This window comes from Lepidochelys olivacea (assembly GCF_965140295.1).
Source record: "Lepidochelys olivacea isolate rLepOli2 genome assembly, chromosome: 1".
Classification (NCBI taxonomy): Eukaryota; Metazoa; Chordata; order Testudines; family Cheloniidae; genus Lepidochelys; species Lepidochelys olivacea.
In genome coordinates, this window is record NC_140411.1 from 53,694,603 (window position 1) to 53,714,668 (window position 20,066).

The following is a 20,066-nucleotide window of genomic DNA, read 5'->3' on the forward strand; positions in this document are numbered from 1 at the left end:
GGAACCTTATCCTATGGTATCATTTTGCTTGGTCCCTGCTGCATAGACCTTTTGTGGTCTGCTGCAGTCACCAAAGATCCTGGGGTTGAAGCTGGGATTTGCCAAAGGTCCTTAACTGGTTCCAGCAAGCCATCATTTGTTGGCATTGCCAGTCTATGAGGGACTGAGGAATGTAGGACGTCTAACAGTTTGTGTGATTTTTTCCTGCACCCTCTCCATTGGAATTTTCAGGGTATTGGCCACTTGCCATAAAAGGTCTTGAAAAATATGGTAGTCATTTGGCTGGGTTGGGATGGCTGCAGTGAAAAGCTTTATTGGGCAAAAAGGAGGCTATCTTCATTGGGATGTGATGGTCATCTATGTCCTGCTCCTGATGTGTGATGTACCATGTATCACTGACTCTCATGAGACGGTATATGTGGAGAGGGAGACCTGACTCTAGAGGCAGGAGCAATGGAAGAACTGTAGAGGCACAGATAGGCTCCTTAAGGTGTTGATGGGGTCATTTGGTGATCCATCAGTGCTGAGGTGTCAGGAAGACCTTGAACTGCCTCCTGAGTTGGATGTACCTGGTCCCAGGGAGGGAGACCTGTCTCGGCGATCATCCTAAGTGGTGTTTTTCCTGATCCCTTTCTTCTGAAGAGGAGGGCTTAGTAACTGACTGACTCCATAGTTGACAAATGAGACTTTCTCGAGGATGAGTGAGCTCTCAAGCTTGGGGTAGACCCGCAGCTTACCAGAGCATTTGCAGAGATGGTCTGCTCGGGTTTGGTGGTATTCTTCCCATGAGGCTCAGAGGAGACCCTCAAGGAATACTCCAAGAGGAAAAAATTAAGGAGGGATTTCCTTACTGTTTGTGACCTCATAGAAAAAGAGGAACATACGGAGCATTTATTGGGGATATGTAGGAATAGCTGCCTCACAAAAGAGACAGGGTTTAAGTCCTTAAAATTTGGATTCCGCTACCTCGGGAGAGCTCTGGTACTCAGACCAACTTCTCTAAAGTTGAAGTTTCTTTCTGCCTTTGTCTTTTTTGACAATGAGCAGTAAAGCTACACTATTCTAAAGTGCACAACTTTCATAACTACAGCTAATTAACAGTAACAATGAGAACTAGAAAGAATAAGAGATGAAACAGTGTGCAGAGAAGGGAATGCTGCAGGGTTCCATTTTGCTCTCAGGGGCAACTGAAGGGCTTTTGGGGCTGTTCAGCCCTTTATGCCCTCAGGTGGGGATGTGCAAGGCTATGCAGGGCACAGGGGCAACCCCAAGAGATGCTCCAATCTAGTCTCACATGGGGTATGCATGTCAGAAGTGGAATCCACGTGGACAATTACTTGAAGCACAACCCAGATTTCTTAACTCAGTCCACTATACCACACCTGTTTCCCCTGAAATAACCTTATAGAATATAAAATCCTCAACCCAGACAAGTTTATATGTAGGCTTGGCCGACTTTGATTTTTATTTTATTTTTTTATAAATTTGACAGATAATGTCAATGCTTGTTTTTAGGCATTTTTTTTTCAATTTAAATTTTCATAGTTGTGGGAAATTATGGGGGGGAGGTGTCAGACAATAATTATTTAATGACAGCAGACACTGAGATGTAAAAATTGAAAGCTTTATAACACATTGTCAACATCACATATCAAAATACACAAAATAGCCTTAAATCAAACTCTAATAAAGTTCTCAAGCAGCATTTTTCTTCCCGTGCCTAGCTGTAAATTTCAATTATTATTGATGAAAATATTTTTTCGTCAGTCTGTGTACAGTGAAATCAATGTTTATTGACTTTTATTGATAAAAATCTAATCCTTCTAAGCATATTTATATGTAATAGGGCTTAGAATTTAGAATGAAACTCTTTGCCATTTATAAAAGCTCTAATCGCTAAAGGGGCTGTTTTTTAAGCTATCCCCTAAACACCCAAATTTTACTTACACACATCCAGTAACTGTACCACTAGAACTGCAGCTAGCCAGTGCTGCCTAAGCCCAGGTAGATGCTCTTCTGTCCCATTACTAGCATCTTTGGGCTCAAGAATAAGCCAGGACCAACTGGCATCACGGGTGGACGCTTTCCCTCCTGCTGGGCCGCTGGAATGATATGTAATACTGCTGGGACTACCAGTGGGATACATACAAGGTGTTGGAAGTGAGACCATCGGTGCCAGTGGAGATAGGACTTTTAGGAAGCTGATACTCTCTTGAAGTGAGACTGAAAGGTTTCTTAATGGCTCATGTGTTAGACCTTTGGGACTCAGATAAGTGGTTTTTTTTAGGCAGGAAAACTTGCTCTCTTTTCAGCTGTTTCTTTGTGTGGTGTGAGGGAAGGCAAAGCTGATAAAGACAGCATAGTTTCTCTGCTAATTACTCTTTAGTATAAGCTTATGCCCAAATAAATGTGTTCGTATCTAAGGTGCCACAAGTACTCCTTGTTCATTTTGCTGATACAGACTAACACGGCTGCCACTCAAACTCTTTAGTAGTATCTTTCATTCCAGGATCACCAAACACCGCATGAATGAGGTAGGTAAACGTTTTCCAGACGAGGAAACTCAGGAAGAGCACCCTCTACATGGGAATTTTTCAAAAATTTCGCACCATTGTTCACATCAGTTCAGCCTCACTATTGCTAGCAAGGTTAATAATAAAGAACTGCCAGTTACCCCTAATGCTTTAAGGAATGTGTCATCTCATCTTGCTCAGGTAAAATTTTGGAAAATAATTTTTGTTGTTACTTTAAATACCAAAAAGGCAATACATTCAGTTCACTGTGATTTTTTGTTTTAGACTCAACTACATGTAAAAACCACATGAGTTGAAGCACTAGTAACTGGATCAAGTTATATTCAAACCTCTTGGTAGAGCTAGTACTAACTGGACTGTCTGAACAATTTGCTTCAGACAGACTAGAGAACTGATGAAAAGGGGTATACTACTACTTGCTCTGCAAAGCCCCTCACAGTAATGGTCTAGCAAGGTTCCTCTGCAACTAACTTTACTGTAAGTGAGAAAAGGTGGGTGAGGTAATATCTTTTATTGGACCAACTTCTGTTAATGAGAGAAGCTTTGGAGCTTAATCAGAGCTCTTCTTCAGGTCATCTTTTGTATAGTTACTGTAAATGGTGCATCAAATATTTTTATGCACGGATACGTGCCAAAGACAAAAGTGAAACTTCCCGAATTATTAAACAACATAGGTGACTACGCCCGTTTATCTGTTTTGCATGTTGTTTCATCAGTTCAAATTTTGTCTGACGTGTTCGCTATATGGACACTGAAAGCTGAGAAAGTCATTTGGGAACCCAATGCCCAAGATTTTCAAAGTGGCTCTTAAATTCACATCAGTCCTAAACAAGTAACCTGATTTTCAAAGGTGCTGAGCATGAAGCTGCTCTCATGGTCTTCAGTGTCTGCTGCAGGGTGCTCAGCATGTTTGAAAAATAGGGTCACTCGTTAAGGTGCCTAAATAAGGAGGCTAATTTTAGACACCCATCTTTGAAAATCTGCAGATAATAATGTTAGAAAATAATAGTTATTGAACAGATTTCCCCAGAAAATTATTGGCAAAACCACCCTAAGAACAATGAAAATGTTACCAGGACTGCAATATCAAACATCTTTCAAAATATCTCTTTTGCACTGCAGCATCGTGCATTTAAAAGATGAAACGTTATTCTGATCAAGTTAATGTCTTTGGTGAGATGGGTGAGACCCCAAGTGAAGCTGAACCCACTAATGCTCCTTTAAACTGAATGGGCTACCCTATGGCAAGTATGCAGGCTTATTACTGGAACATTCACTACAGTTCATCTCTGTTTCAGGGAAATGAAACACTTGCACACTTTGGAAAAGGCAGGTATGCACTCAGCATTTATCTCATTTACAGCATGTAAATAAATGCTTATGTATGAAGTTGCTGAAAGGATTGGGAGCCTGCTAAAAATCTGGCACACTATATTGACAAGTTAAAAACGGATTTGTTCTTAGCCCCAGAAATATTACTATGGATTTGCAGAGTGCTTGAATGCAAGCACTAGGGTTTGCAGAATGCTTGAACGCAAGGGGGCTTAAAAAAATATCAGAAAAGGATAATTGTCTAAACATATCTAAATGAGCAGCTTGACAATCACATAACTCTACTTACAAATAGAAGGCAGAAATGGTTCATGGTAATAAAAATGGTGAAATGTAGAATAATGTACAGTAGAGCTATACATGTTCTATTTCCCCTTCCAGCGATCAATCTTTTAAATAGATTCACAGGTGAGGGTGGCTGCCAGGATATGATCTCAAATGTATGTTTTATTTTATATAATATTGAAAAAAAATAGCAACAGTAAGAAAGAGAGGCTGGGGCTTAATATGACAAGGTTAAACAAAGGCTAAGGGACAAATGTTAATTTTTCTTTATCCCAATGGTTATTTACTACATATATTTTATGTTCTCCCATTCTCTTGCCTGTATTTGATCTATTTGTAGATTGTAAGTTTTCTGTCTGTGAACATCTAGCACACTCTTGGGTACATGGTAAATTGATAATTATGGGTAGAAGCAATACTAGTATAGGGATTCAAGAATAGATATTGAAGGTGTGTATGCCACAGCTAAGGATGTTCTGTACTTTTCAAACATTAATTCAGTTTAAATTTGCATCGCACCTGTGTAAAAACTAGTTGTAAAACTAATCTGGGCATTTGTTTCCAGTTGGTATGGGAATGTCCTCAGATATTTGTTTTGAATTCTGCAACTGGTATATTGAATACAGTTCTGCAGAATGAACTGGAGCCATCTCCTGCCTTTCGTTGCTGACACTTCATCATTTTGTTCATTCTGCGCATTCCAAATGGATTGAAATTGCTTTATTACTTGTGCCCATGTGCACTGCCCTGAAATAATGCTGCAGTGTCATTGAGCCTATGGACTGAGAATATAGAGCTAAATTCAGGAGTTATACCAGTGATGGATTTGGCCTGTGATGTACTGTGTATCTGCAGAAAAGGTTATCTATCAAAAAAGATCAAAGTGAATCACTGTTCTTTACTGGAATAAACAAACTCCCAGGAAGTATCAGAATTATGTCATTTTATTGTCAAACACAATAAAAAGGCAGTTACTCACTTGTAATAGGCGTTCTTGGAGTCTCTTGCCTCTGCTGAGCCACATTTGGAACGGTTTAGCAATTAAATCCCTATCTCCTCTCTGCAGGAGAGCATGTAGACTTCAGACTCCACCAGGAGCTTTGTGGACTTCAGAAAATGTGTGGCACCCTCAAGACAGACCAACTGTAGTGAACAGTTTCAAAATTAACTCTCCAACTGTTCCAAAAATGCTGCATATTAACTTTTTTCAGACCAAATTTGTAATTTCCAGGTCAAGCTACTAAAAAAATTGAGAATATTTTATTAACAGAACAGAATTACTACTCAGGCTTTTTTCCTGCAGCAGTCATGTTCCAAATGTCTTGTCAGATTATATTTAAGGGGAGTGTGCTAAAAGACAACATATGGAAAATGTCAGGGAAAAGAGTTTATTGTGAAGTTGCATTACAATGTATATCTATACACATTCTTAATGATGGAGTCTCTGCTCCACCATTGCTTCATATTATCCAATAACACTGGAAGAATCCTGAGTAAAAGAATTAGATGAATTTTAGGGCTTGTCAAAATTTAACAAAGAATTTATTGTTTTCTTTTTGAAAGGCCATTTTTCTACAGAAAATGGCCAGTGAAAAAAACTTTTGATAAAGTTGACAGCTTTTTATTAAAAATTCTCTTTTGCAAAACTTTCTGCCACATTTATCAATTTTTGTCCAACGTTTTCAAAATCACTGATGTTTTTTGTTTACTGAAATCTTCATTACTGAAAACTAATTTTCAGTAAAAGAAACATTTGGATAATGATTCAAAACCTGAAGATATTGATTAAAGTTCTGCAGAAAATTTTGGAGAAATGAAAGTAGGTCAATTCTGAAAGCTGTGAAACAAATAATTTTGAAGTTTGTTTTTTGCCAGCTTCATGATGAGATCTGATTATTTAAGCCTTTCATTTTAATTTTGTTATACACAGATTTATGATCAGTGTTGCTCAAATGCATAGTAATTTCCATAATCTAATATAATGGTTTTTACCGACAAATCCTGTGATATTTAATCTGGAAGGATTCTTTTAATGCAGGTATTTTGTGTGTAGTTTCCTTGGTTTAAAGAAAAACCCAACACCTGAATTCCCCTAGCCTCTTTCTAAGAAGCTGCCAAAAATATTCAGTTGAAGTTTTCAAAATCAGACTGAGGCAGACACCTTGCATGGAAAACTGCAGCCCAAATGGTTAGTTTGAGAAAGTTATAAGCTTCTGAAAACATGATCTTATAATGGGAAACATCAAACAACCTTAACAGGTGATATTACCAGCCCTGCCTATCACATCAGTAGTGCACAGAACACTTACCACAAGTGAGCAGTTATCACTTTATTCTGGTTAATGCAGCAACCAGTCACATAACTCATTCAGCAGAAGTGACAGATCTATATGGACCAGAACACCAAAGGAAGTGAAGACTATAAAACAAAAACTGAACATGTTCATTGAGATTTTATTTCAGTACTACTTCATCCTCCAGAAAACTGAGGTAACCAAACCCTAGAAGTGTATAACAACTTGTAAAAGGAGAAAAGACAGATTCCAACTTAACATATCTGAAAGTACAACTGGTTGTACACTCCATTTTCTTTGCTTTAAACAAGCTCATGGGAACAACTTCTTAACAAAGTGTGAAACATATTACCCTTTATGGTAGGTTCAAGAAACTGGTTTACTTGTTTGGCAATCACAAATGAGTCTTTTTGACATTTGCCATTTTAAAGTTATGCTCCATGATAGGTTGAGATACTTTATTAGTAAAAAGCCCAGCCCTTAAAGCTGAAAGCTCATGACCTTCACAGCTAAAAACCAAACATCCTTAACGCACACGACCCCCAGCAACTCCAAGGTGTCAGTCTGTTAGTATCAAACTACTTTCTCTCTGGCCTCTGTACAACAGTTCTTGAGGCTCCCAGTCTAGTACATATAATATTCACCTGAATGGCCAGATTGTATCTAATTGTAAAAGAAAGCATTTTAAAATTAAATGTGCTTTCTTTTGGAAATGTTATAGTCCATGGGGAGTGAATATGAAGTAAGATCTCAGACTTAAGTGTTTTAAATTGCAGGTCAAGACAGATTACAATTGGAATTTTATGAGATTACTGAACAAGTTCTCAGGAAAATAGCGCATTCGTTGTATAACACAGTAAAATCCATTAATATCAGCCATACCATTTAAAGATTTAAAATAATAGCCTAAATCCATAGAAGTAATTTAATACCACTATTACCAATTCCAAATCACAACATATATGTGTGTTCAAATACACAGAATCAAAAAGGGCTTTGGTCATCCACAATATTGCACTTCATGGGATATGGGCTCCTTTTAATGTGCATTAACGGGAATTTCAACTGCACAGTGAGACAAAAGCAGATTTGTTTATTTAATCTGAGTGAATTTATGCAAGAACCTTTAAAGCTGCTACAGAAGAAAAGAAAAAACAGATGCTGGGATCAAAACATACGTTGTTTAAAGATGCTTTTTCTTTCAGATTATAGGAACATTTGACTATCGGCAATTTTATAAAATATACGTACATTGCAAAAATGCAGTACATAACAGCAGCAATGAAGAGTGACCTCAGATTTCTTCAACATTTTAGTTCACTTGAAATAGTTCTCATGCTCCATTATGTGTAATAATGCATTTGGAGAATGTAAATAACCTAATTAGATTTGCTTGTTTCGAGACGCCAGGCACCAGTCAAATATCTCAGTCGTATAAAAAGAAGATCCCTGCCCATCTGCAGCCAGCTCCAAAAGGGAACCAGTTTTGAACCTATGGTTAATAAAAGATACAAAAAAATCAGAGGGACAATGTTTAAACAAGTGTTCACCTTCAATAAAGTTAACATCAGTAAGATAGATTTAACCAGAGAACATCTGCATTGTTAGCTTATTCAGCACCATGATTTAGCCCTTGACTTTAATAAACATTTCCATTTGAAAAGTTAATGCTTTATAATTTAAATTATATTTGAAATTATACTGAGAGTGGGACATTCTAGGTCAGAAATAGATGGTGGCTCAACATATGCAACAGTGGCATATGTACACAAATTTACTGCTACACAATAAATCACACTTTGTTCAGGCAACTAGACTTAGAACCTGAGCAAAGGTAATTGGAAGAAAGCATGTGTTTGTTTTTCTTTCGTAAAATCACTCAAGACACAATCTTAAAAGCACTAGCACAAACCCTACAACCTATCCTGAAGGATGACCCAACACTCTCACAAATCTTGGGAGACAGGCCAGTCCTTGCCTACAGACAGCCCCCCAACCTGAAGCGAATACTCACCAGCAACCACATACCACACAACAGAACCACTAACCCAGGAACCTATCCTTGCAACAAAGCCCGTTGCCAACTGTGCCCACATATCTATTCAGGGGACACCATCACAGGGCCTAATAACATCAGCCACACTATCAGAGGCTCGTTCACCTGCACATCTACCAATGTGATCTATGCCATCATGTGCCAGCAATGCCCCTCTGCCATGTACATTGGTCAGACTGGACAGTCTCTACGTAAAAGAATAAATGGACACAAATCAGATGTCAAGAATTATAACATTCATAAACCAGTCAGAGAACACTTCAATCTCTCTGGTCACACGATTACAGACATGAAAGTTGCGATATTACAACAGAAAAACTTCAAAACCAGACTCCAGCGAGAGACTGTTGAATTGGAATTCATTTGCAAATTGGATACAATTAACTTAGGCTTGAATAGAGATTGGGAGTGGCTAAGTCATTATGCAAGGTAACCTATTTCCCCTTGTTTTTTCCTAGCCCGCCCCCTGCTCCCCTCCTTTCCTCAGACATTCTTGTTAAACCCTGGATTTGTGCTGGAAATGGCCCACCTTGATTATCATACACATTGTAAGGAGAGTGATCACTTTAGATAAGCTATTACCAGCAGGAGAGTGGGGTGGGGGGAGAGAAAACATTTTGTAGTGGTAAACACCCATTTTTTCATGGTTTGTATTTATAAGAACATCTTCTGTATTTTCCACAGTATGCATCCGATGAAGTGAGCTGTAGCTCACGAAAGCTTATGCTCAAATAAATTGGTTAGTCTCTAAGGTGCCACAAGTACTCCTTTTCTTTTTGCAAACAATTTAACTAACCCTTCTTCAATAGGGCTAGACATCATGCTAGGTAGAATATGCTCTCTCTGTATCTTATAGCAGAGTTCCCTACAAGCTAGAAAGCAAAAGGCACTGTGAGAAACCTGAAGCAAAGAGGGTGACCTAGGGGAGCCTGTACATGGGAGAGGTGAAAGTTTTGGAGCCATCACAAGAAAGGGCCGGAGAAAGGAAGTATTGGAAGTGGAGCCATCAGGGGAAGCTGGCCAGCCTTACTGCCTTCAGGTCTTTTACAACTGGATGGCTGTATGAGGAGAAGGGTCAATGCAACAGGTCCTCAAGCTTGGAAAAAAGTGTGTCACTAGAGGATGATACAAAGGTATTGCTTTCTGGACTGACACTCACGGGGATGGGAGGTGGGTAAGCAATTTACTCACCATCAATTTCAGTCCAGTTGACAGCAACCTCTGCTATTGGTATTTTCAAGAGCTGAGCTATGTAAAGAAGTTCCACATCAAATGCCCTGAAATAGAACAGGAAATAGTAAATTCATTTGTATTTATTTTCAGAAAAAAGACCACCGCAGTGTTAATTAAATCTCTGTTCTGGTGTAATTTAAGGCACTTAGTGTGGAGTTATCAAGTTTATACTGATACTCTGAAGGTCAGATTCACATGAAAGATCAATCCGTTATATAGCTGAATGACAGAAACTAGCCAGGGTACAAATTACAATACCTCATTGCACAACACATACATTAAAAGAAAGGATGAAGTGCTCGTATCAGCACTCACACTTTTCATTTGGTCACAGTCAAGATTTAGATCTTTGTAGAGCTTCCTTGCAGCACCAACCTACTACTCTAGTGTTTTCTCGGGTTTCAACTGCACCTGAAGCTCCTCCTCCCTTTCTTGATGCTGCTGTATGCTGATGTGAAACTCTCTCCTTGTTTTCTTTGAGTCAAAAACCAATGCAGAAGGGAAGTGAGGAAGCAGAGAAATGATGGGAGCTGAGGAACAGCTGGGAGTGCATATAAGAAACCATTATAGAGCCTTTTCACTCCTCAAGTCTATCATTTTTACTGGCAGGCTCTGCTCAGAAGAGATCCACTACTAGAACAGTTGGGGTAGCAGAGGTCAGGAGTAGGTGCACTGGCCAAGTTCACACAGTTTCTCATTGCACTATGTCTGGCACTAACGAACACCATAAGACCTACACTTAAGCATGAAGATTCACTCATTTCTTCACCCCACTTGTACAGCTAAAATTCCTCATATGCTCAGCATTCTTCAGGCCTGGTTTTCATAACAGCTGAGCATCCACAGCTCTCACTGAGGTCAATGGGATACATGGATGATTGCTATTAGACATAAAGGACATGATTTTCAGTAAATAGCTATCTACATATAACTTGTGCATTGCAAGGGTGACTAGAGATAAATTTAAATCTCTAGTAAGTCAGTATTTCTCTATATTTAGTTTCATATACTAAGTACTGAACCCCAAATATTCTGACTTCTTGTTCACCTGTCATTAGGTTTCTCTTTACACTTAAACATTTGTTCTTAGACAGCCATGAGTAACAGAGGTCTTTTTTGAAACAGTTCAGGAATATTAAGTGTCTTATCTGAATTAAGATAATTTTATTTCAGACTTTCATATAGGTCACTCACAAATTCCCTGTTTCTTAACTATTTCTAGGCAACGACTAATTTTAAATGCCAAACGTTTGTTAAAGAATGCGAACACTTATGCTCTAAGTCAATTGTTATTGATTTTTAGAGTGACATAAAACATTAGCACTTCCTTTTCAGCAACTGCATTGTCTAACTAATAAAAAGATATAGTTACATAAGACAATTTGTGCCTTCAACTGTCCAACCAGGATATCCATTATAGTCCTATTTGAAGTACCCTCTTGCTTTGATTTAAAAGACAACATATACATTACTATATTTCTATAAGAAGGCATTGAACCATTTCTGTTGTTAAAGGTTGGGGGAGGTTAAAAGTTTAAGTAAAGACAATTTTCAAGTTTAAAAGGTTTTCTTGGGGGCGGGGGAGGAAGAGGGTACCTGTTGAAAACTTCAGGAACTTAGTGGCCATAAGGCAGCTTTAGCTAAAGGGTGCATACCTCTTTTAACTCTCATATAACATCCAATATATTAAACTAATGAGAGGTGTTAGCTGCTAGTGACCAGGATAGATTTAAAAAAAATAATCACGATTTCAAAAACTTGTTTTCATGTTGTTAATTCTTTACTTTCTTCCTATTTTATAGCCTTAAATTGCTGAAGTGGGTGTTCTGTACCTGGTTCCTTAATTGGTTTCCTAATTATTAGTAGAATTCCAGATTTTACATAGTGTTTTTTTTTTCCACACTTAAAATGCTCATCTGTGCTGAAGAAGAAAAGTCCAGAGTCTCTAACATACCTACTGGAAGAATATCACATACACAAATACAAGATTGATAAGCAAACAGTGCCAGCTATAATTGCAACCAACACCACTTTCCTGTATATATTGAACTTCCACAAGTCAAGAAAGCTGAAATACTTTACATAATCAGGCTGTACTCCTCCATCAGGGTTTTTAGTTTGAAGTCAATGGGATTTGTGCTCCCAAGTCACATAGGTACTTTTGAAAATACTACCATTAGGTCCTCAAAATACGGCTTGACAATTTTGGCCTCTGTGCCTGAAGAGTTCACAATAACTAGATGTGACAGAATTCAATTTTTATTTTTTGATAATTTCAATGGAGAATATCAATGTTTATTTTTAAGCATTTTTTTCGATTTTCATTTATCTAAATTTTCAGTCATGGGAAATTATGGGAGAGGGGTCAGACAATTATTTAATTACAGTAGATGCAGCAATTCAAAAAGTTAAAGCTCTAACTGTTAAAACACAAATTGTCAACATCATGTCAAAATATACAAAGTAAATATTCTCAAATCAAACTCTAATTTCTCAAGCAGCATTTTTCTTACTTGGCCTATTTGTAAATTTAGATCATTATTGATGGAAATTTTTTTTTTGCAGTTTGTGTGTGTACTGTGGAAATGACATTTATCAACATTTACCAATAAAAATCTAATCTCACCAACCCTGTCACTCATTGTTAAAGTCTAAATAACTTTCATTGCTAACACTGAAGCAATTTTATTTTGATGAGACAAAGATTTTGTCCCCCTAGGAAGTGTGTAATAAAAATAAATTTTATCTGCGATGCTGCAAACACTTATGCACATGCTTAACTTTAAGCACCAGCAGTCCCACTGAAGTCAATTTGATCATTCAGGTAGACAGTTACATACCAGCTTAAGTGTTAGAAGGAGCAGAGCTTTAACTTTGTATTTTATATTTTGCCAATAGCATTTGTAAAATGTAAATAATTTTTAAACCCTTACAGCACTGACATTCAAAGAAAATAAACAATCATTTAGAATGTAGTTTGTTATACATTTTAATTTGAATTTGCCATAGCAAATTTTGAAATTAGTTTTACAAAGCCTCAGCTAGATTTTAAAAAGTTAAGCAATGCAAATCAGTCATTTAAATCACTCCCCACTGCTGCTGACTGCCTTTTTACTCCAGCCCCTTTGAAAACAACAGTTTGACTGGGGGAAATTAAAGAGTTTAAGATTTAAAAGAAACTCTTGCTTTTAAATAAAATTGTTAAATACCTATCTTGCTTCTGCCCCCTCCCCCCATCTAGGGCAAGATCCTTCCCTCTGCTCTAGACACTTTATGTTACATAAAAGTGCTGGCCAGAGAAGTGTAAAGGGGCCCATAAGTCTCATATTTGTCATGGGAAGGATTCCCCAGTGCAAGAATTGATGAATGCAGCCATAAAGCTGTCCTCCCATGATCCCTTATGTGTCCCTGTGCAGGTGGTTTTCTGAAGGTGGGAGAAGCTGCATCAGACAACACTGAAAATTCCAGGAAGCATTGCAAGTTAACCCATAGGACAGCCTAGGGAGGCTGCTGTAATTTAGAGGAATTGTCTAAATTATGCTGAGGGACTCTCCAGACCCCTTAACAGACCAGGATCAAGAGGGTGCAAAGATGTCTTAAAGCAGCTGCAGTTTCCACTCCCCTGGACTGCAAACTCTGAATCTTTCCTGTAATCTTCATGGTATTTTGACAGAGGCTATTGTAGAAAGGTGGTCAGTAGCATGCAAAAGAGACACAAGCCTCTGCAGATTGTCAGATGAGTTAGAAATGCTGCTTCCCCCATTCCACTCCAAACCACCCTCCTTTCAGACAAAACCGTACAGGACTTTAACATAATTAAAAATAATACATTACAATTAGTGAAGCAGCAAGAATATATCTCAAAATAGGTGCTAGTGCAGGAATCCAGAGAGACACCCCCATACAGTCAGATACCGCCACAGTCAAACACAAGTGATTACACATTGGCCTCCTCACTACATCACTAAAATAGGAAATTCAAACTAATGGTTTCCATGGCAACTGTAACTCAGCCATATTGCACATATATATTCAAAAAGCAGAACTATTAACATTACCCTGTACAACAATAGAAAAACGCAATAGGTGCAGAAGGCAGCCAAGTTAAGTTAGCTAGGGAACCAGAGGTTTGCAATAATCTCAAATCAAGATGACTTCAGAGTGGGAATAGGGCCCATTAGCTGCCACAAAAGCAGTTATCGAAGTAAATGAATTTGTCTGAATGTGCTGAATCTGTTCCAAGCGATGTTGCTGTTTAAAAATTGTTTAAAAAAAACCCAACAACCTACGAACAATTGAGAACTGAACACTGTTTATTAACCCTGCCTAATTACTCCAGTTTGTTCTATTGAAATTCTAGGTTTGTATTACTTGTCATTTCTGGCTGACATTTTAGATTTGTAAGCAAAGATATATTCATTTGTTATATTCACCTCTGAATAGCTGCAAACAAGCTTTTAGCTTTAATACAGTGGTCTCCAACCTTTTTACGCCCAAGATCACTTTTTGAATTTAAGGGCAGGATCTGCCCCTGCCCCGCTCACTCCATCCCCCCTCCCTCCCATGTCGCTTGCTCTCCTGCACCCTCACTCACTTTCACTGGGCTGAGGCAGGGGTTGGGGTGCAGGAGGGGGTAATGGGGTGCTGGCTCCGGGAGGGGGACACTTACCTCAGGCGGCTCCCAGTCGGCGGCGCAGCGGGGCTAAGGCAGGCTCCCTGCCTGTCCCAGCCCCACTCAGGCACATCAGCACATCCTCCCCATCATGAGCCGGGCCACCCTGCCAGCCTGTAGTGCACCATGTGGCCACACCGCTCCCGGAAGGGGACAACGGGCTTCTGCGGCCCCTGGGGGAGGCACATGGTTCCATGTGCTGCCCCCCTCTGCAGGCACTGCCCCCACAGCTCCCATTGGCCACAGCTCTCCATTCCCAGCCAATGGGAGCTGCGGGGGTGTGCTTGCAGGCAGGGGCAGCGCACGCAGACCCTTGCCTCCCCCCCCACCCCACGGGGCCTCAGGGGTTTGCTGGCCATTTCCGGGAGGGGCATGCTGGCCACGGCAGGCAGCCCTGCTGTGCCACCGTGGCTGGAGATCCCGATCGACTGGGAGAGTCTCCAGGATTGACCAGGCGTTCGACGGGTTGGTGACCACTGCTCTAATATGTTATAATTCCATAATACCCATTACATGTAGTAATTGACTAGAAATCTTAACAGGGACAGATCATTTAATTGTCCTATGTATTACACTGCACTAACTGGTCTAAAAATGCTGCTCAGCCTAGGGAACTAATGAACAGAGTTCAATCATCAGCTAAGCACTATTGTAAGTTTTACCACCTTATAGAAATTGATTAATGCAATGCCAGGACATCACTATCCTGCTGAAGTGACATTAAAAAAGAATTGTGAGCAAATTTTAGTGACCAGGAAAGTAAAGGACGAACATCCCTGGCAAGAAGGTGCTCCCTCCCCCCGACGGCATGTGATGATGAACATGTCCTAACCTTGAACCACTTCCTCCTCCCACGTTGAATGCCTAAAGGAAAAGGACTCATGGGTGGGATACTACTGGGGTACATTTCAAGGTGTATGCACATCCACTATCAGAGTTAGTGAGGAAACAGATTGCAACGTATTCAGTAACATGATGATAACTAGTTCTACATCTCGTCAGACCAGATGGTGCACTGGAATCTACTGTCTTTATGATCACAATATGAACAAGGGTGAACTAGCTGAGGCTTAATCTGGACAAGAGCAAAGTGACACTAGTGGATTTGGAGGTTGTAACCTTATTAGTTGGCAAGTGCGATATCTGCACCCAGATTAAGGGAGTGCACCTGCCATTTGCGATTCAGGTTCATAATCTTGGAGTTTTATGAGAGCCAGGACTGCTTTAGGAAGATCCAGTAGTGCACTTATTTTTAATTGTGTTCTAACACAGGTTAATGAGCACGATCTTAAATTGTAGCATAGACAAAGGAGTAAACATTTGTTCCTGGTCGTATTTAACCCTAGGAATTTGTTCCTTTACCTATGCTGCAATTTAAGATTGTTTTAGTTAACACATGTTAGAACACAATTCGAAACCGCTTGTGTGATATTCTGTACCTTGGGGCAGCGCCCTGTAACCCCCATATTCCTCATTTGTATATGACTGTGATCTTACATATGAAGCATGCCTTGTAAGGTATCAGGGAAAAGGTTATGACCTGCTGAAAGTCTTTTCTCTATCCATATATGTATATCATTAATGCATATGAAGTTATGAGAATTGTGTTCTATAGCTGTCACGAAAATAATGCTGTAAATTGGGGAATCAGCCAGATATTAGCTCACCAAAGGCAAGAGAAAGGAATGTAACCAACACCCGGGGCAGGGTATCAATCAAACCATCAACAGCCATTGTCCAGCAAAGGAGCTACAATTCAATGATTCACCTACATGAGGCCACAGCAGGGGAATTGCTCAACCTTGCCTGGAGACTCAGCAATGCCCCCAGACACGCCTGGACTTGTGGTCCCCAAGCACATGGGACTGAGGTTATAAAACAGACACAGTGACTACACGGGGGGCCTTTTCTCCTGCCCCCACCTATGCTGCAAACAACAAAGACACTGAGAAGAAGACTGAAGATTCAAACAGAGGAGACTGACCCAGATTTAAGGGACAAATCTGTATATTAAGGACTGCAATATCCAGTGGGGTGAGAAAAACTGCTTAATATACTTGCTGCCAAGTCTAATAGGGTTGAGAGTTTACATTGCAAACTTATTTTTTTTCTTTTGGCAACTGACTTTTTGCCTATCACTTAAAATCTATCTTTTATAGTCAACACATTTGCTTAAGTGTTTATCTTTACCAGTGAGTTTGTATGAGGTGTGTGGCAAATTTGCTCTGGTTTACAAAGGCTGGTGAATATCCACTTTCCACTGATGAAGTGGTGAACCAATTAATAAATTTGCACTACTCATCTTGAGCAGTACAAGACGGTATATTCCTGGGGTACAGTACTGGGAGCTGGGGGGAATTTGCTCTGATGCCTGTCTCTGTGTGATTCATGAGTGGCTCTGGGAGCATTCATGCAATATAGCTGGGTGTGGGGCTCCACATGCTGTTGTGCCGAGTGATCACAGCTCCTGGAGGGGTTTGCTGCTGATCACTAGCAAGGCTGGAGAGAGTTCAGGGGGCACAGCGGTCCCACAGTCCTAGGCTGTACCCCGGGGATCCTGTCATAGCATGCACAAGCAATCTGTATCAATTTCCAAATCAATTGTGCTCAACTTCCAGTATGTTTATCCTGCCGGCCCTGCAAACTCACCCTGGGCTCTGAAACTCCAGCCCAGCTTTTTCCTGCTCGTGCATCATCACCAGCAACAAGTGTTTTCCAGGACAAAGTTAGGCCCTTTGTTATACATGTGAGACTATCTGGAACGTAGGCCTTATCTAGATTGGCAAGGGCGTGCCGGTATAGTTATAGTGGCAAACCCATTTAGTGGAGATATAGATTATACTAGCAAGAGTTCCCCAAATGAAAAGATACACTGGCAAATTTTTGTTGGTATGCCTGCAACTACACAAGGTTGCTTCATAGAATCATAGAATATCAGGGTTGGAAGGGACCTCAGGAGGTCATCTAGTCCAACCCCCTGCTCAGTGCAGGACCAATCCCCAACTAAATCATCCCAGCCAGGGCTTTGTCAAGCCTGACCTTAAAAATATCTAAGGAAGGAGATTCCACCACCTCCCTAGGTAACGTATTCCAGTGCTTCACCATCTTCCTAGTGAAAAAAGTTTTCCCTAATATCCAACGTAAACCTCCCCCACTGCAACTTGAGACCATTACTCCTTGTTCTGTCATCAGCTACCACTGAGAACAGTCTAGATCCATCCTCTTTGGAACCTCCCTTCAGGTAGTTGAAAGCAGCTATCAAATCCCCCTTCATTCTTCTTTTCCACAGACTAAACAATCCCAGTTCCCTCAGCCTCTCCTCATAAGTCATGTGTTCCAGTCCCCTAATAATTTTTGTTGCCCTCCACTGGATGTTTTCCAATTTTTCCACATCCTTCTTGTAGTGTGGGGCCCAAAACTGGACACAGTACTCCAGATGAGGCCTCAACAATGTTGAATAGAGGGGAACGATCACGTCCCTCGATCTGCTGGCAATGCCCCTACTTATACATCCCAAAATCCCATTGGCCTTCTTGGCAACAAGGGCACACCGATGACTCATATCCAGCTTCTCGTTCACTGCCACCCCTACGTCCTTTTCTGCAGAACTGCTGCCGAGCCATTCGGTCCCTAGTCTGTAACGGTGCATGGGGTTCTTCCGTCCTAAGTGCAGGACTCTGCACTTGTCCTTGTTGAACCTCATCAGATTTCTTTTGGCCCAATCCTCTAATTTGTCTAGGGCCCTCTGTATCCTATCCCTACCCTCCAGCGTATCTACCTCTCCTCCCAGTTTAGTGTCATCTGCAAACTTGCTGAGGGTGCAATCCACACCATCCTCCAGATCATTTATGAAGATATTGAACAAAACCGGCCCGAGGACCGACCTTTGGGGCACTCCACTCGATACCGGCTGCCAACTAGACTAGTCATTGATCACTACCCGTTGAGCCCGACAATCTAGCCAACTTTCTATCCACCTTATAGTCCATTCATCCAGCCCATACTTCTTTAACTTGCTGGCAAGAATACCGTGGGAGACCGTGTCAAAAGCTTTGCTAAAGTCAAGGAACAACACGTCCACCGCTTTCCCCTCATCCACAGAGCCAGTTATCTAGTCATAGAAGGCAATTAGATTAGTCAGGCATGACTTGCCCCTGGTGAATCCATACTGACTGTTCCTGATCACTTTCCTCTCCTCTAAGTGCTTCAGAATTGATTCCTTGAGGATCTGCTCCATGATTTTTCCAGGGACTGAGGTGAGGCTGACTGGCCTGTAGTTCCCAGGATCCTCCTTCTTCCCTTTTTAAAAGATGGGCACTACATTAGCCTTTTTCCAGTCATCCGGGACTTCCCCAGATTGCCATGAGTTTTCAAAGATAATGGCCAATGGCTCTGCAATCACATCCGTCAACTCCTTTAGCACTCTCGGATGCAGCGCATCCAGCCCCATGGACTTGTGCTCATCCAGTTTTTCTAAATAGTCCCGAACCACTTCTTTCTTCACAGAGGGCTGATCGCCTCCTCCCCATGCTGTGCTGTCCAGTGCAGTAGTCTGAGAGCTGACCTTGTTCGTGAAGACAGAGGCACAAAAAGCATTGAGTACATTAGCTTTTCCTACATCCTCTGTCACTAGGTTGCCTCCCTCATTCAGTAAGGGGCCCACACTTTCCTTGGCTTTCTTCTTGTTGCTAATAAACATGAAGAAACCCTTCTTGTTACTCTTAACATCTCTTGCTAGCTGCAACTCGAGGTGTGATTTGGCCTTCCTGATTTCACTCCTGCATCCTGAGCAATATTTTTATACTATTCCCTGGTCATTTGTCCAATCTTCCACTTCTTGTAAGCTTCGTTTTTGTTTCCCCCAACCCCTTCCCCTGGTATAGCTATGTCGGTTAGGGAAGTGGTTTGTTTAGGTGTTTTTTTTTTTTTAAACCTCTCCTAGCCGACAGTTAAGTTTAGGCCAGGCCTTAGTTAACAAATAACTCTGCAGCAAATCCAACTCATTCCCTTATTTGTATTGGCTCTGCAGGACTAAGAGGAGGGACAAAACTTGTGTCACTTAAGCGAGCGGATAGCGAGCGGATACAGCAAGACTTGGATCTGTGGAATAAGGTGGTGCCATTTTACCAGTAATATTTGAGGTAAAAGTGCACACTTAGTGCTTATATTGGAGAAACAAATGAAAGTTAATTATTTTTACAATGTTCACTAGCTCAGCGTAATTTTAAGAAGAAACAGTTGGTACCACAACACGAGGCACCCTCTTCAGGCAAAATTATACAAACAAAATGTTTCTTCCCATCAATCAGCTGTGAGTTGCCTAACAAAACATAAATTTAACCTGTCACAGAGGTACAGAAAGCATCTAATTGTCAATCATTGAGAGGAATAAAAAATACACTTGGAATTTCCCTAATGTGACTAGAATCCAGTATGAGGCAGGATCCATCAAACAACACCTGGAATATTTGATTCCTTCCTGCAGGGAAAGGAATCCAAGATGCAAGGAACTTTTAAGAGATCCCTTTGGGTCAGAAAAGGACAGTATTTCTGACTTAAAATTTACTATCTGCCAGTGTAGCCATCTGATTGGCTAAACTTCCTTCAGTAGTTTATGGTTTTAAAAAAGAAAATCAAAAGAAAAAACAGATCATCTTTCA

The 20,066-nt window shown here is 40.4% G+C and overlaps 1 protein-coding gene across 1 annotated transcript in view; it reads right to left on the reverse strand.

The window, feature by feature from the left end:
* Positions 1 to 6,468: 6,468 nt before the first annotated feature.
* Positions 6,469 to 20,066, reverse strand: part of ALG5 (ALG5 dolichyl-phosphate beta-glucosyltransferase) — a 47,439-nt gene continuing 33,841 nt past the window's right edge. The window contains exons 9-10 of the mRNA XM_084644818.1: positions 9,693 to 9,778; positions 6,469 to 7,937 (exon numbers count right to left, since the gene is read on the reverse strand). Coding sequence (XP_084500944.1) covers positions 7,825 to 7,937; positions 9,693 to 9,778 — 199 coding nt within the window. The 3' untranslated portion in view covers positions 6,469 to 7,824. The remainder of the gene's footprint in view (positions 7,938 to 9,692; positions 9,779 to 20,066) is intronic.